The sequence below is a fragment of the Siphateles boraxobius genome, unplaced genomic scaffold (assembly GCF_051911475.1).
Source record: "Siphateles boraxobius isolate OS27281-9 unplaced genomic scaffold, OSU_SipBor_1 22, whole genome shotgun sequence".
Classification (NCBI taxonomy): Eukaryota; Metazoa; Chordata; class Actinopteri; order Cypriniformes; family Leuciscidae; genus Siphateles; species Siphateles boraxobius.
The window spans coordinates 1676075-1693030 of NW_027508833.1; the positions used below are offsets into that span (position 1 = coordinate 1676075).

General features: G+C 41.4%; 1 protein-coding gene across 2 annotated transcripts; it reads left to right on the forward strand.

Moving 5' to 3' along the window:
* The first annotated feature begins 3283 nt into the window (after positions 1-3283).
* LOC143746485 (NLR family CARD domain-containing protein 3-like) lies at positions 3284-16693 on the forward strand. Of its 2 annotated transcripts, none has more exons than XM_077238301.1 (8): positions 3284-3436; positions 3900-4049; positions 4778-5470; positions 9452-11314; positions 12569-12742; positions 13680-13841; positions 15407-15453; positions 15527-16693. In XM_077238301.1, the coding sequence occupies exons 3-8, from the start codon at positions 5322-5324 to the stop codon at positions 16075-16077; spliced, it is 2946 nt and encodes a 981-aa protein (XP_077094416.1). In that variant the 5' UTR covers positions 3284-3436; positions 3900-4049; positions 4778-5321; the 3' UTR covers positions 16078-16693. The 2 variants fall into 2 exon arrangements, with proteins under 2 accessions (XP_077094416.1, XP_077094415.1); XM_077238300.1 differs by having other exon boundaries at positions 3288-3436; positions 5309-5470.
* Positions 16694-16956: the final 263 nt, after the last annotated feature.

Genomic DNA, 16956 nt, shown 5'->3' on the forward strand with positions numbered 1-16956 from the left:
CAGGCAGCCCCTGTGGTAAAAACTGGTAGAAAGTGGTCAGCAAAGAAATCTGTAGTAGAGGCAAAGGCTGACCTTCAAATTGGGGATATCGTGGGACAGGTACAGCATGGAAGAGGGGGTTTAGCTCCTCCTAAATGGCACAAGGCAGGCCCAGCTCAAAGGAGGAAGCTGGTAGCCAACGAGGTGCGAAAGCAGGAGGAGAGGATGAGATGTATAAAGGCCATTTCCCAGGCCAAGCAGGGAGAGTGGATGAGATGGGAGAGTGTGGAACAATGCAAAATGGGCTGGCAAGACCTTTGGTCAATGGAAGAGAGTAGGATCAGTTTCCTTATTAGGTCAACATATGATGTTCTCCCATCACCGCAGAACCTAAACCTCTGGGTAGGAGAGGATCCCTCTTGTCCTTTGTGTTCATCACCTGCCAAATTAAGGCACATTTTGACAGGATGTAAGGTGGCTCTTAGCCAAGGTCGGTTTACTTGGCGCCATGACCAAGTATTGCGATGTTTGGCTTTAGCATTGGAAGGCAAGCGTAGTATGACCAATAAGTTGCCGCCTGTTCTAGCAAAACATTATACGCAGAAGACAATATTCCTCCGCCCAGGCGAGCAACCACCAAGAAAAGGTGCTAACACCTATTCTCGCCCAGGACAACTGGAAGCTGCTAGGGTCTGGAAGATGCTGGTTGATCTTGATCAACGGCTTATTTTTCCACCTGAGATTGCCACCACTAACCTACGACCAGATATTGTTTTGTGGTCTGGATCAGCACGCATTGTTCAACTGATAGAGTTAACAGTGCCATATTGCGTGAATGACGGGTGGTTGGGCAGATATTGTGTTTTGCGGGAGGTGGTATGCCATACGGAACCGTTGCCACTGAAACTGCATATTAACGGACCAGTGGGGCTCGACAGCCTTAGTCAAACGGGTTGGCGTGTATGGTTGGGTTGCGGAGAGATTGTGAGATTGTGGTTAGGTCTCAGCAGCAGGAGGGATGTAGTAGTCAGTAAGCTTGGCTAAGTTGAGTGGGGGACAGAGGGGGGTGACTCTGGGATGTTAGAGTCACTGTCGAGCCCTCTTGAAGTGTCGTGGGCTAGTCGACGAAACACTGAGGATGGAAGGTGCCCACTTGAAGACCCTAGAGATGTCCCCTACTCAGCTCAATCCAGACGGTTGTCATGGGGGGGACCGCACTGTGGTTGCAGCCGTTGTGTGTGCTGACGCGTGTTAACACTAGACAGAAGGAGATTTACATCACCGTATGGAAAGAAGCGTAAATGGATGGAGAAGCATAGGTTACCGTAAAGCTATGTCTTAGTTGGTGCTTATCTTGGCGAAAGCCGAGTACAAATCAGCAGGGCCGTGCACAGGGGGGTGGCCCCTCTGCCCTCATCGACTGAGGTGCCCCTCTTCCCCACCCCCACCGCTCCGCTCAAAGCATTCCGCTGATTCCGTTAATCCGCTCCAGGTTTTCCCGCCTGCTCCGCAGCATCACTCACAGTATATTTGTCTGCGCGGCGCTCTCTTGAAACTGATGATCCTTTCAACCTGGCAGTTTAGTTCGGAACGGGGCACGGTTCGCATGAAAAATCGCTAATGTGAACGCTGTCATGTGGACCCGGGTGCGCACTGGGGTACCGAACCCGAGACTGCCTGGAGGAGGTGGTCTGAGTTTGGTTGCTCCCGAACTGTGCTGCGGTTCGCGTGCATGTGAAAGCAACACGGACTCGGGTGCGCACTTGTTCAGGAAGTTAGTTAAAATAAAACACACGTAAGGGATGAAGATTTACCTTGGATACGAGCAAGAGTGAGTCTGCAGTGTATTCGCGCATAGTGCGTGCAAATCAGGGCAACAAATTAATCCACTGTCTCCTCAAAAGTCCATTTGTAAACAGCGGGAAGACACAGTAAACCTGTGCTGTTTACTCAGCTATGCATAATAGCACCAAATTAATAAAAACACAATATATTGACCCGCGTCGTGTTTTCTATCATGCGCCGTGCACGTTTGCAATGACGTAAGATGCACGTAAGATCAAGTTGAGTGTGAAACCAGACCAACGTTGCGGGGGGGGGGGGCGCCGGGAACAATCGCGCTCGGCCTCGGACCGCAGCGAACGAGCCCAGTGTAAAAAGCATCACGAAAGCTGTCGCATTAACAGTTAGGCTATGCAAGACAGTGGTTGAATCTGCTAAATTATTCTTTTTTTTTTTATTAATGTCAGTAATGTTTTGCTATTGGTCTTCTACTAGTGCTAACAACTTGTACAACATATATACGTTCTTAGAATTAGCTGCTTGTCTAATCAAATTATTGTACTCTCGATCAGATCTAATGCCAATAACTAAATGTTCTGTTGTTGGCACACTTTGTAGACAAAGTGGTATGAATAACACCCCTGGTTAGAGTATTCTCCTGATAAAGTGTAAAATGTAATAACTGAATAATTTGTGTTAACAAGCAACCACCCCCTTAGTGCCCATTTTTTTTGGTTTAGGCCACTGCCCCACAAAATGTCTGTGCACGGCCCTGCAAATCAGCATGAAGTTTTAACATTTACTCTCGTGTAATGGAAATCATTTTATGCATTAAAATGGTTATAGTTTTGTTAAATGTATATTACCAGCATTTGCTTAATTGTTAACCCATGGGAGGATCCCTGTGCACTCTTCATTAGTTCAAAGTTACTGATAGTTTTAGTTTTGAATATGTGTTATGTAGGAAACCGGACACAACTTCTTATCCAGTGTGAATTGGCCATTAATATTATAGACAGTGTTGCCAGTTTGGGCGGTTTTGAATTTGATAGTGCGGGTAAAAATTGGTTTGAGCAGGTAGACAAAATTTTGGCTGCTTTGGGGTCAGTTCGGAGGTTTTCAAACATCTAAATTTAATAGTCTAATTGGTTAATAAACAAAACTCAAGTGTGGTTGTACTCAATAAAATTAGTCATCATGAAGTTACTAAAAATCGGGCCTTTTTTGGGGTTAACTGTGAGGTAATATAAAAATATGACATGTTTTAGATAAAGAATGATTCGAGACATTTGAGGTTTTTTATTACTTGTTCTTTGTCATCTTTATTATTTGTCACATTTTAAGTAATTGAAATTTGGAGGAAAAAATCTCAAAACATGACATCTTTTTATATTATCTCAGTTATGTTATGTGGACATATTCAGAAATGAAGAAACCTGCTTCACAAGCGCAGGTGTTTTACACATGCACAATATGGTTTTCTTCTCTCACTGGTCATGTGACACTGTCAAAAGTGAAACTATTTCAACAGACTCCATGTTGTGAAAGGAAGACCATGAACATCCGGAGAGAAAACTGTGAATAATGAGAAGAGATCAGTTTAATGCTGTTATCTAGAGACTGATTGGATTTATGAACTGGTTTGTGTTTGATGTTCTTCATTGTTGAGACAGAGGTAGGTTTCAACAAACACATTTATGGATTCATGCATTTTTTAATAATTAATGGCATGTGTAAATATCTGTTATAATCTATTGTAATATCAACCTGTTTTGATGCTTAGTTTTTCTTTCTCTTGATAGCCTTCCAAACCGAATACCTGCTGATAAAACACAGAAATATTACAGAAAATGAACTTTCTTGTTATATCAGTCTCTTAGGAAGCATCTCTTTGTTTTGAGAGTCATATATGCATGCATACATGCAGGTTTCCTCTATTTTAGTTTCTTAAACCATTGAAAGGGTTTATTGTCTTTCCACACAGTAAAGGATACTCTAGTGTGTATTAGTGTACCTAGCGAAGAATTCACAGTCATACTGAAATTGATAAAGCATAACCAAGACATTTATATGTTTGTTAAATGTTTGATTCTGTATGTCTAAAGATGTAATTTGTTGTACATTGTGTGTTTTAATAGTAAAATGAGTCTCCACAAGCGAAAAGAGGGTGTGTCTGTTCAGGCACGTAAAGCATCATCTCCAGAACCCAGCTGTGTGTCTATGAAGAGTGACGCATCCATGGACCCTCCCCCTAAACTCAGTGATGAAGCAGTGACCTCTGACCCTGCGTGAGTATAATGTCATTTCAAACTTTCAAGTAGACATTAAAATCCAGTGCTGTAAAAAAAAAATTGGTGACACGCGTCAAGTCAGTTTATTATATATATAGACACAATCAGATGTGTCTCAGTCCCACTGATCAAATGTGTTTTCGTCATCTATTTTGCAATAGGTTGAAATGCCAGACAGACTCACTTAAAGTGGTCATGACATGAGAAATCAAATTTGCCTTGTTCTTTTGACATATAAGAGGTCTTTGTAGCATTCAATTTATTTAATTAAGCTCCAAAAACAGCTCGTTTTGATATTGCAGGATCTCATCATATATCACAACTGTTCAGTGTTTTCAACCATATCATGATTATTTTATGTTTATGACATTTATAGAAAGATAAGTAACTAACAAAAAAACATTCATAGTTAATATAAAATATACACTGATGTCTATGGAAGCAGCAACAATTCGTTTAAATATAATTTGACGACGTGTTTTATTGATATCCGATACACACATTGCGTAGAAAACTATAAAGTTTACTTTAATCTTAAAATATTGTAGGTACTATTAATAGGTCATTAATATTGTAGGTAAATTAATAGTGCCCCAAAGTTGTTGAATATCTTAGTTTTGAAGTTAAATGTCACACAGCCATGCTGTAGGGGATTCATGCAGAACAATAATTTGCCTTGCTGTGTCAGTGCATATATGCTCTAAATGCATTTGTTTCTTTTGTAGGCTACAAAATACGTGGAAGACTGATTTGATCCAGGATTTGTTGTCCTGATAGTCTGGAATAGCGACAGTAAATGTGTTAATAATGTATGTTCTCGCTTCGATTCAAACTATTCAAAATTATAATAGTTCGTTATTTTTATTTGGGGGTTCGTTTTTTTCCACATAAAACACAAACAGTTCTGCTGTCCGTCATGATCCCTTTAAATCATGGATGACGATGACCAGGAACACTAATGCAAATGGAACACTTTGAACCATGTTATAAAGTAACTCTGCTGGATAAGTTTTGTCACCCCTGTGGGGGTGGATTTCTGTTCTCAACACACTGTCCAAGCTTTATGTCCAACTGCTCATCTAAACTCAACCGCAATGAGAAGTTGAACACAAATGCAAGCTGGTAAAAGACTCAAGGATTAAAACCCAACATGCTCATGAGTTATAAAGTTTAATTTGCATTTATCAACAGTGAACATGCCTTAACACAACAGTGGTCTTAAATGAAGTATATTTCTGTTCTGTGTATTTTAATAGCACTGCCTTTAAAATGACTCTCTATGAGCAGAGAAAGGATGGGGGTTTTGTTCAGACAAGTAAAGCAGCATCTCCAGAACCCAGCTGTGTGTCTTTGAAGAGTGACATATCTATGGACCCTCCCCCTAAATTCAGTGATGGAGCAGTGACCTCTGACCCTGAGTGAGTATCAGTGTGAGCTGTGTGTATAGCTGAGTCTGTACTTCATTCAATTGCATCATTTGTTTTTAAGGCAAGAATCAGACGGGGAGCCCAATTATGTTGCTGGAGATCCACCTTCCTGCAAAGTTCAGCTCCAACACTGATCCTTCACAACTGAAGCAGCTAATTGAGATCTTCAGGAGCACTTGATAATTACGGACAGGTGTGTTGGATCAGGGTTGGATCTGAACCCTGCAGGAAGGTTGATCTCAGGAGCAGGATTGGGCACTCCTGTAGTAGGTCATAAGCTAACCTAAAGTACACATAAGTAATGTGTATTTGCAAAATATGATATTTACCTCTATTGATCCAACTAGCAGCATTCAAATTTGTAAACAAAAGTTCTGCTTTTCCGTATATCCTTGAATGCATGAAACAATTATTGTATGTAAATAAGGAAATTATAAATTTTAAGGGACCATATGTCATGATTCTGCCATCATGTTCTTGATTTTCCTAGTCTTGTGGCAGGATCATGGCAGAACCATGTTTTGTGTACAAGCTTATGGCCTGTTGTTTGGGCCATGTGCTTGTGTGGTCTCGTTAGATACCCCGCCGCCTTGTTATCCTCGTCTTTTCATTACCTAGTCTGTGTCACCTGTTCCCCTCATTAGTTTCTCCCTATTTAATCCCCTTGTGTTTGCTGTCCAGTGTCGGTACATTGTCAGCCAATGCGTGTTACTCTTTGTGAGAGTCCTGTGAGTACTTTGTCTGAATCCCGTATTAAAAATTGTCAGTTTGTGTAGCTGTTTGTTTTCTTCATCTTGTCAGTTTCTAGTCCTAGTTTTTTTCTTGTCATAGTCTAGGTGTACTGCCCTTCTGTCCTGTTTTGCCCCCCTGGTGGGTTTTTGTTTACTGTTTTGTCCCTCAATAAATCCTGTGTGTCCGCATATCGTCTGTGTTTGGGTTCTCTCCTTCACCCTCATGACAGAATGTACCGACCAAAGAAGAACCCAGCAGACTGTATGTCTTCCCCCGCTAGACCACAACCAACTGACCAAGAACAATGGTGGCAGTCGGCCATCGCCGATAGTAAAGCTGGAAGACGTCCATTCCCTCCCCAGGGTGAGTTGTACCTGAAGAGGTATGCACAAGTCGTAGAAGAGAGGAGATTATTCCTGGTTTCTCGTTCCTGGTCTCAACTCTCCACCTCCTCTGTCTGAACGGGAGGAGCTTACTCTTCGCCCATTTCGAGCTGTGGTGGACTGCTTATCTCGGAGAGAGCCAATGGGTCCCACGAGGTTTTCATGTCCTTCGCTTCCAGTGGTCCCTGAGGGTCGAGTTCAACCTGTTGTCACTCAAGGGGATCAGGCTTCCTCCGTTCCTTCTCCTGAGGTTTCTTCCTCACCCGCAGATCTCCGTGGCAAACGAGGGAGACGGATTTCATGGGATTCTCCATCGGAATCATCCTCGACGGAGTCAACGCTGCCTGAGACTGCCCTTCCAGCACCAGTTACAGTTCCCGCGGAGCTTCTCCAACCGGACACTAGTCCAGCTATGACTTCTTCCCCATGACCTAGAAGAAAGAGGAGGGGATCTTCTCGTTCTTTGTCTCTGCCTGTCCCAGAGCCCGCCACTGCAGGCACTGTCCCAGAGCCCTCCACTGCAGGCGCTGTCCCAGAGCCCGCCACTGCAGGCGCTGTCCCAGAGCCCGCCACTGCAGGCGCTGTCCCAGAGCCCTCCACTGTAGGCGCTGTCCCAGTATCTGCTGAAAGAGTTGCGGCCGATCTAGCCGCTAAGGAGGTGCTGCATGCAGTTTTGGCTCGTCAGGAGATGCCCGTCATCATTGCGGCCAAGTCCCTTTCGGACTATCTGTCTCGCCTTGTCGCGATCCTTGAACCCCCTGTCTGCCCTGCCTTGTCCTCAGCTCCCAAGCCTGTCCCTGTGGGCGCAGCACCCACGCCTGCCCCGGTCTGCGCAGCTTCCGAGCCAGCCAGGTCTTGTCCCGACTCCACTCCGTCAGTTAGCGCTGTTCCTCTGTCTACGTCAGAGAGCACAGTTTCTAGGTCAATAGCAGAGAATACTGATCCCACACCTGCTAAGGGGAGAGCTGATGCCAGGCCAGCAACCGAGAGCTCTGTTTCGGAGTCTGCTACAGTCGACGCCACTGCTGAGTTGGAAATGAAGAGTGTCGAGTCCGATTCTCCCCTTTGGGGAGCTCAGTTTCCGGGTCCGATGCTGTGAGCCTGGCACCTGTTCCCGCTCCTCAACCGTCTGTTTCACCCCCTGTCTTGTGTCCTACGCCTTCGCCTGCCTTGTTCCCCGTCAGGAGTCCCGTTTTGTCTTCCCCTGTCTCCTCTGTGTCTGAGACTGCTGCTGCTGCTACTAATGCAGCATCCCAGTGTGTTTCTTCGGCCACCCCTGTCATTACTAAGCCCGGACTGTTTCCCCGTTCGTCCCTGTCTCCTGAAGACCCTGGACTTCTAAGTCTTCTCGTGTGTCTCCGTCCAAGCCAGCCCAGAGTCCTCGTCCCCAGTCCTCCTCCCATGGACCCGGGATCCCTTGCCTGTCGACCCTCCCGGAACCTCCCCCCACGAACTCTGGCAGACCCCCTATGGACTTTGTGTTTCCTCCACCCCCTCTGCCTTGTATATTATTTTTGATGTTTCACCCGAACCCTGTTATAGTTTATTCATGTACTGTATGCCGTTGTTGATGTTCGCTATGTTTTGTTGGTTTTTGCCGATGTCTCGTTCTGTCTTGTCTTGTGCTTGGTGTCCCTTTGGGGAGTGCCTGGAAGCCGCTCCTTAAGGTGGGGGTTCTGTCATGATTCTGCCATCATGTTCTTGATTTTCCTAGTATTGTGGCAGGATCATGGCAGAACCATGTTTTGTGTACAAGCGCATGGCCTGTTGTTTGGGCCATGTGCTTGTGTGGTCTCGTTAGATACCCCGCCCCCTTGTTATCCTCGTCTTGTCATTACCTAGTCTGTGTCACCTGTTCCCCTCATTAGTTTCTCCCTATGTAATCCCCTTGTGTTTGCTGTCCAGTGTCGGTACATTGTCAACCAATGCGTGTTACTCTTTGTGAGAGTCCTGTGAGTACTTTGTCTGAATCCCGTATTAAGAATTGTGAGTTTGTGTAGCTGTTTGTTGTCTTCATCTTGTCAGTTTCTAGTCCTAGTTTATTTCTTGTCTTAGTCTAGGGTGTACTGCCCTTCTGTCCTGTTTTGCCCCCTCGTGGGTTTTTGTTTACTGTTTTGTGCCTCAATAAATCCTGTGTGTCCGCATATCGTCTGCGTTTGGGTTCTCTCATTCACCCTCATGACACTATATCTTAAAGAAAAAAATTAATACTAATATAGCAAACTTTTTATTTTTTATTTGTGTTTGTGTTGAAACATGGCATGCACAAGTGACAGGGCAATTCACATGGGAAAGTTCACTGTTAAGTTTACTGTTGTAGTCTGAAAGGTAAAACGAGCTCATTAAAGGGATAGTTCACCCAAAAATGAAAATTCTGTCAGTAATTACTCTCCCTCATGTTGTTCCAACCCCGCAAGTCCTTCGTTCATCTTCGGAACACAAATTAAGATATTTTTGATTAAATCTAAGAGCTTTCTCACTCCTCCATAGGCTTCTTAAGGGATTGAAACTTGTTCCCCGAAAAGTTATTAAAGACATCGTCGTATCCCTATAAGTGCGTCTACATGTACTTAAGTTTAATTTTAGTCAGACTAAACCAATAATTTGTCTTTTTAAAATGTCATGTAAACACTTTAGTCTTAGTTTAGATCGGGTTGAAGACATGTTGTATCTGGAAGCTGTCTGTTAAACTTACACTTCTGTCTGAGTGTGGGATCAAATAAGATCTTAGAGCTTAGTCTGCTGGAAACATTTGTAATTACTTTTCTGGAACTACTTTTCACTTAAAGATGCTGTTTCACAGTCACAGTTTTATTTCTTCATTTTATAGTCTTATTTCATCTTTCTCTTTCTGCAGAGTGAAGAGAGATGATGTGATCAGATCAGTGACGCCCAGTCTGACCTGCACTGACTCTGACTGTGAGACCCGCATCAGACAGAGAGTCAAAAACCAGCACAAAACCAACATGAAGAACAAGTATGAGAGCTTATTTGAGGGAATCAATCTAGAAGAGAATCAAACCCTCCTGAACAGGATCTACACACAGCTCTACATCATAGAGGGAGAGAGTGAAGGGGTGAATGAAGAACATGAGGTTTTACAGATGGAGAAAACAGCCAGAACACAAGACACTCCAATCTACTGCAATGACATCTTTAAACCCTTACATCAACCAGGATGTGAGGCGAAAGACATCAAGACTGTTCTTACTAAAGGCATCGCTGGAATTGGAAAAACCATCTCTGTGCAGAAATTCATTCTGGACTGGACCGAGGGAACAGCCAATGAGGATGTAGATTTCATGTTTGTGCTTCCATTTCGAGAGCTGAACTTGATTAAAGATCGCCAGTACAGTCTTCACAGTCTCCTGCTGGACTTTCATCCTGAACTTCAAGATATGGACTCAAAGATTTATGAGGAGTGTAAAGTTGTGTTTATCTTTGATGGTCTGGATGAAAGCAGAATTAAACTGATGTTTACAGATGATGAGAAAGTTTGTGATGTGAATGAGTCTTCATCAGTGGGTGTGTTGATGTCAAACCTCATCAGAGGAGAACTGCTTCCCTCTGCTCTCATCTGGATCACTTCCAGACCAGCAGCAGCCAATCAGATCCCCTCAAAATACATCAACCGTATGACAGAAATTCAGGGATTCAATGATGTTCAGAAAGAGGAATATTTCAGGCAGAGAATCAGTGACGAGCTTCAAGCCAGCAGAATAATCTCACACATTAGAAGATCAAGAAGCCTCCACATCATGTGTCACATACCCATCTTCTGCTGGATCTCAGCCACTGTGCTTCAAAACCTCCTGAAACAAGATGACAGTGCAGAAATCCCTCAAACTCTGACTGAAATGTACATCCATTTCCTGCTGACTCAGATCAACATGAGGAATCAGAAGTATGATGCGAAAGATCCAGAGAATCTCCTGAAGTCCAACAGAGACGTGATTGTGAAACTTGCTGAACTGGCTTTCAAACAGCTGATGAAGGGCAATGTGATGTTCTATGAGGAGGACCTGATTGAGAGCGGCATAGACGTCACAGACGCCTCGGTGTATTCTGGGATTTGCACTGAGATCTTTAAGGAGGAATCTGTGATTCATCAGAGGAAAGTCTACTGCTTCATTCATCTGAGCTTTCAGGAGTTTTTAGCTGCTTTCTTTGTGTTTCACTGCCATGTAGTAAAAAATGAAGGATTATTGAAGTTGTTTCTGAATGAAGGATATACAAGGTACAGTCGGAAAAACTCTCTATATGAGCTACTAAAAGCAGCAGTTAATAAATCTTTCAGGAGTAAAAATGGACACCTGGATCTTTTCCTGCGGTTCCTGCTGGGCGTCCCACTGGAGTCCAATCAGAGACTCTTACAGGATCTACTGACACACACAATGAACAGCTCAGAAAACATCAGAGAAACCACACAGTACATTAAAGACATGATCAAGGATGATGATCGTCTCTTAGCTGACAGATGCATCAATCTGTTCCTCTGTCTGCTGGAAATGAAGGATCAGACTCTGTACAGAGAGATTCAGGAGTTTGTGAAATCAGAGAATCACTCATTGAATCAACTCTCTCCTGGTCACTGCTCAACAATCGTCTACATGCTTCAGGTATTAGAGTTGCTGGATGAATTTGATCTGAAGAAATTCAACACATCAGATGAGGGCAGAAGGAGACTGATACCAGCTGTGGTGAACTGCAGAAAAGCTCTGTGAGTATTCATTTATGTGATTGCTGAAAGTGTCGGTTTTGTTGAGACGGTAATATTGCAAATTCCTCCATCAAATCGTGACACTGTTTTCTTTAAAATGTGCAATTAGTGCAAACAGAAATCCAGAAAATTTGCACAGCAAAATCCACAGTGTTAAATTAACACTCCTCAGTGTACATATGTGTCCAACTACAGGGTGTTAAAATTAACACTGAAGCAGTGTTGAAGTTAATGAGATAATTCAGTGATTAATTAAGTGATGATTGAGCATCATTGACGATACCTGATGTTAATAAGCAGAATCATTGAAGGAAAGAGAAACAACAATAACAGAAAAAAGAGAAACACGATAACTACTGACTTCGAACCATTTCACATTATTGCTTTTATTATTAGCAGTTTGACTTTATTTCTGTCACACATTTACACAGTCTTATTTAGCTTTAACAGAGGTTTAGATGGTAATGTTTTATGTAATGTTTCGTTTCAGGTCACCATTGTGGTGATCAGTGTTTGCTTTAGTTGGGCTCTTGACCTTTTACTTTTTTAATAATTCTTTTTTTTCTGGCTGCTCTAACTCTGTGTTTTTAAAGCACCTTTGTTGTGGCAAGAGAAATTATGTCCTGGGCAACATTTCCCGAAAGCATCGTAAGCCTAATTTGATCATGCAAACAACAAGTACACAGGAACTCAGCAAGTTACAATTTATATAAATGTGATCCGTCACACCTGATCTAATTATTCGATTTTTTAACCCAATCATTGAATAAACGGATAAAAAAACGAGTAAAATACAAAATAGTCACGAATATATAAAAATAAAATAAACAGAAAAATGAAAGCCGACCATTCCAACCCCAGCTCCTTGATGGCCTTGGAGAGGACTCAGATGAGCTCGAAGTCCCAGGTCCATCGCACCAATAGAGGGGTGCTGGTCTTCGTGGGTGAAGAGCATCCTCGTGCTTGTGGGGAGAGTGAGGCACACGGGAACTGAGCCAAAGTGACAGTGTCCCCTTTGCTCAGCCTAGCGACTCCTCTCGTGATTGAAGATTGCGAGAGGAGGGGGAAGAGAACGAGAGAGTGAAAGGGTTGTGATTCATCAGGCTTCAGTCTTTTTGGAGAAAAGAGAATTCAGAGAAAAGGATTTCCCCCATAGTGTCTGCTATTGAGCTATGTTGAGAGACCGTTATTGAAAGGGAACAATATTTGAATCCGCCATCTCTTAATTGGAACATATTTCATCCTCTATTTTAGACTTGCTGACTGTAATCTCACTGGTCAGTTCTGTAAAAGTTTGTCTTCATTTCTACAATCATCAAACTCCTCACTGAGCGAGCTGGACCTGAGTAACAATGACCTGCAGGATTCAGGGGTGAAGTTGCTCTCTGATGGACTGAGGAGTTCTTACTGTCAGATCAACATACTGAGGTAAGAAAAACATTTAATGGTTCACATGGTTATGAAATTAAAGATGCCTTCTGATCCCGATCCCAGGGGCGTCAAATTTAATAGGGACGCTAGGGACAGAAGTTCCTACCAATACCCAGCAACTACTGAATCGTCCCTAGCCATAATTTTGGAATTAAAGTGAAATGTGAAAATTATGCAGTGTAGTCAGCTTAATTGATCATAATGGGAGTTTTTGCGAGACTGTCATTGACTGCTTCAGTGATGGGAACGTTCTTTACTTTCTTTCTGTACATAATTTATTCCCAATTTTTAATAACAACAGTCATGCTACTAAGTGAATCAGTGGTGAAGTCTTGATTTACTAATGCTTAAAACAGCAATAAACGAATTCATAAATGGTTCTCAGCTTGTTTTGTCTGTGTATAGTGTGCTGTTCCTCACACACAAAAACATTTGAAACGTATTATATTAATCCACATTAATAATCATGAGTACAATATCAAAGGGCAATAATCGACAACAATGATTTTTGTCATAATCGTGGATAAACATGCTTGCTTTGACCCACCTCTGTCCTATTAAAAGCAGCCCTGATGCCGCTTGGTTCTGTGTAAATAAAAAGAGGCATCAGAGAAACATTAAACTTTTTGTCGTGATTGTGCTTTTTGATAATTTATTCATTATTCATATACGTTGTATTTAAAATAAAATTAATTTCATAACATTATTCAATTATTGTGTAAATACATTTATGCCACATTTGAGCAGCATTAAACAGTCTTTGTACATAAACAAATGCCATGCCAGATGTACATGTAGCTTCTGTTTTGTGTGTGTGTGTGTGTGTGTGTGTGTGTGTGTGTGTGTGTGTGTGTGTGTGTGTGTGTGTGTGTGTGTGTGTGTGTGTGTGTGTGTGTGTGTGTGTGTGTGTGTGTGTGTGTGTGTGTGTGTTTAGATTGTCTGGTTGTATGGTGACAGAGGAAGGCTGTTGTTTTCTGGCATCAGCTCTGAGTTCAAACCCCTCACACCTGAGAGAGCTGGATCTGAGCTACAATCACCCAGGACAATCATTAGTCACACTGCTCTCTGATCCAAACTACAGACTGGAAAAACTCAAGTAAGTTCAACACTAACAATCATAACGCAATCATAATCTGTATACCGTACATACATACTGCAGAGTAAAATAAGGACGTGTCTTGAACTCTGTGACTGAAGATGATTGTAACTCATAACGGCAGCATCTGAGAAACACACTCATGTCTCTGATCCCAAAACAAAAATTCAAAGCTTGTAAATTCTAAATTCTAATTCAAAAGTAAATTCTTATTGCTGTCAGAGACATGAAGCAAAAACAGATCCAATATACAGACACAGAGATCACAGTCTAAATGATAAGAAATTATGTTTGACCTCATGATACTGAATAAAGCAGATCAGCTGAACAGCAAGAGGTTTCTGCAGTTAGTAGATTAATATCAGATATTGATTAAAACACTTGCACAAATGATAGGATAAAGACATAAATGATCAGTGAATGTAAAGGTGAAGTCTGTAGCTCAAGGCTTGAGGATCTTATCTAATGATAAAGGCTGTGAATCAGGAAATACATCAAATGCCTGACGACAAACAAAGGATCTCAAATGATCTTCATCAGAAGAGACATCGATTTATTCCAGGTCTTCTTAAAATGCACGATAACTTTGTGTGACGAACAGTTTACGAGCGTATGGGACACTCAAAGGGTTCAGTTAAGCACTAGTAGAAATGGTATTAGAAGTTTCCGGTTAGAGAAACTGGAGCAAGAGAGAGGGGGTCCCAGCAGAAGGATTTTATTCAGATTATTTCGGCCTGTATGAAGTATTACAGGTATTTGTGTGTGAGTGTGTGGTCTACAATGAAGAGAGAAAACAAAATACAATATCAATTTGCTAGTATAACCAGTATTACAAAACAGCTATACTATTAGCTATACAAAAACAGAAGTAATAGTAAATCAGGTTATTAAATGTTAAATATAAAGTAATATCTGTAAACCTTAAGTTAGCATTACTTTGGCAAAATGTATTCAAGTATCTAGAATCTAAATATATTGCATAAATAATTTAGCTTACATATCTGAATTATACTGCAGAACATAAACAACTAAACAGTATTAAACTAGTTTCAATTTGACTTTACATGGATTTGAGTAACATGCAATTCACACCGAAATATAATTATTCAAATTACTAGTTAAACTAATACAGTTCACAGATGACAGTAACTGAATCCACAGAATATTAAAGTTCGAACAGCATAGAATGTAAAACAGATAACTTACTTCTTAATCAATCACTCACAGGAACAACAAACATGCATCAGTCCGCTTTGTGTAAGAAGCAGTCAGTCTCTCAACCTATGTACTGTATATGAACTGCCCTCTTATCCTAGTTCAGACATCCCTGTCTTGTCCATGCCCGTGCAAGCACCAAAGTCACATACATAAATATACCTACAGGGGGCATTGTTGGGCTTTCATACAAACAGATCAAAATTTAAGTAATTATGAACATGTTCCTTATAAGCTCAATTCAGACTAACATGAGCATTGAGATGAGAGAATAATTTTCAATGTAATAACCACTTTTATTTTTATATAAAATCATTATGTAAATTGACTGTGACATCTTGTTTTTATAGTCTGGATCATGGCGGAAAGTTCAGGACTACAAAAGGACTAAAGAAATGTAGGTCACACACTTAGTCTTAATCCTTGTTTTGTTGCGTTATACATGTTATAATCTCTCTTCTTGTGTTCAGATGCATGTGATCTCACCCTGGATTTAAACACGGCAAACACTCGTCTCGCTCTGTCTGAGAGGAACAGTAAAATGACACATGTGAAAGAGGAGCAGCCGTTTCCTGATCATCCAGAGAGATTTGATGAATGGCCTCAGGTTCTGTGTAGAGAGAGTCTGACTGGACGCTGTTACTGGGAGACTGAATGGAGCAAGTGGGCTGATATATCAGTGACATATAAAGGAATCAGCAGGAGAGGAAAAAGTGATGACTGTTGGTTTGGACTCAATGAAAAGTCCTGGAGTCTGAACTGTTTTATTAACAGTTTCACTGTCAGACACAATAATGAGAGCATATCTGTCCCTTCACATCCCTCTAACAGAGTAGGAGTGTATGTTGATGTGTCTGCCGGCACTCTGTCCTTCTACAGTGTCTCTGACACACACACACTCACACACTTACACACATTCAACAGCACATTCACCGAACCTCTCTATGCTGGATTTGGGGTTTATGTTGGTGGTTCAGTGTCTCTGTGTGAGGTTAAACAGCTTCCTTTGAGAAACAACTGAGACACACAGTTGAGTGAAAGAAACACTCACATTATCTCTCTCTTTAACTCACACAGCTGTAAACTCTTTCTCTCTTCAAATCTTAATATCAGTGTGTATATTTAAACTCACACACATTGACTTCGGTCCAAACGAGACACACCACAGACTTATATTGTGTTATTAAGACATTTGAAAGCAGCTAGACAGGAGATTTGTCTTTCTGAGTCTTTGAGCGCCACCTGGAGGAACATTTAGTTTCTTGCTCACAGGAAACAGTTTATCAGCAACCGCTTGCTCTGTTACTATGGTAACTGAGGGTCAGGTCAGAGGTCATCTTTTAAACACACTTCATTACAAATGAGTTGAAGATGTGGATCAAATTCGTGTCACATTTAGTCTTTGTAGAGACTCAATGATCAGGAGAGTTTGAGAATCTCTCATAGTTGTAGAGCTTGAAAACATTCAATGATCAGCTCATGTCTTGAGCTCAACATTATTATGAGGTGATATTTTATGTATGTTATCCTGTTCCTTCCTAATAATTTGTAATTTATTGGAAAATTATCATTATAGTACTATGATTAACTATCATACATTTTCTATCAATAAAATTCTATTTTTCTAAAAAAAGAAATTAATTCATTCAGAATGGGCCAAAGCTGTTTGATAAGTAATATGTCAAATATTTATTATATAAATATAATAAAAACGATTTAGAGGTGAAGTTGCAGGACTTTAAGAATTGTTGATTTGATGGTTTGGTGTTTCAAGGTCAATTGAGTGTGTGAATCCAGATCCAGTGTAATATGTTCATTTCACAAGCAGAGGTCTCTGTCACCCGCTTATTAAAATGGACTCTAATTTGTGACAATTCAGTATTTATGGTATTTATTCAAT

Excerpts from the sequence above, each read along its gene's own strand:
- LOC143746485 (XM_077238300.1), top strand. The coding sequence starts at position 3,904 with ATGAGTCTCCACAAGCGAAAAGAGGGTGTGTCTGTTCAGGCACGTAAA. Across the intron at positions 4,050-5,308 it reads GCAGTGACCTCTGACCCTGC|CACTGCCTTTAAAATGACTC; the intron begins GTGAGTATAATG and ends GTATTTTAATAG. Across the intron at positions 11,315-12,568 it reads GTGAACTGCAGAAAAGCTCT|ACTTGCTGACTGTAATCTCA; the intron begins GTGAGTATTCAT and ends CCTCTATTTTAG.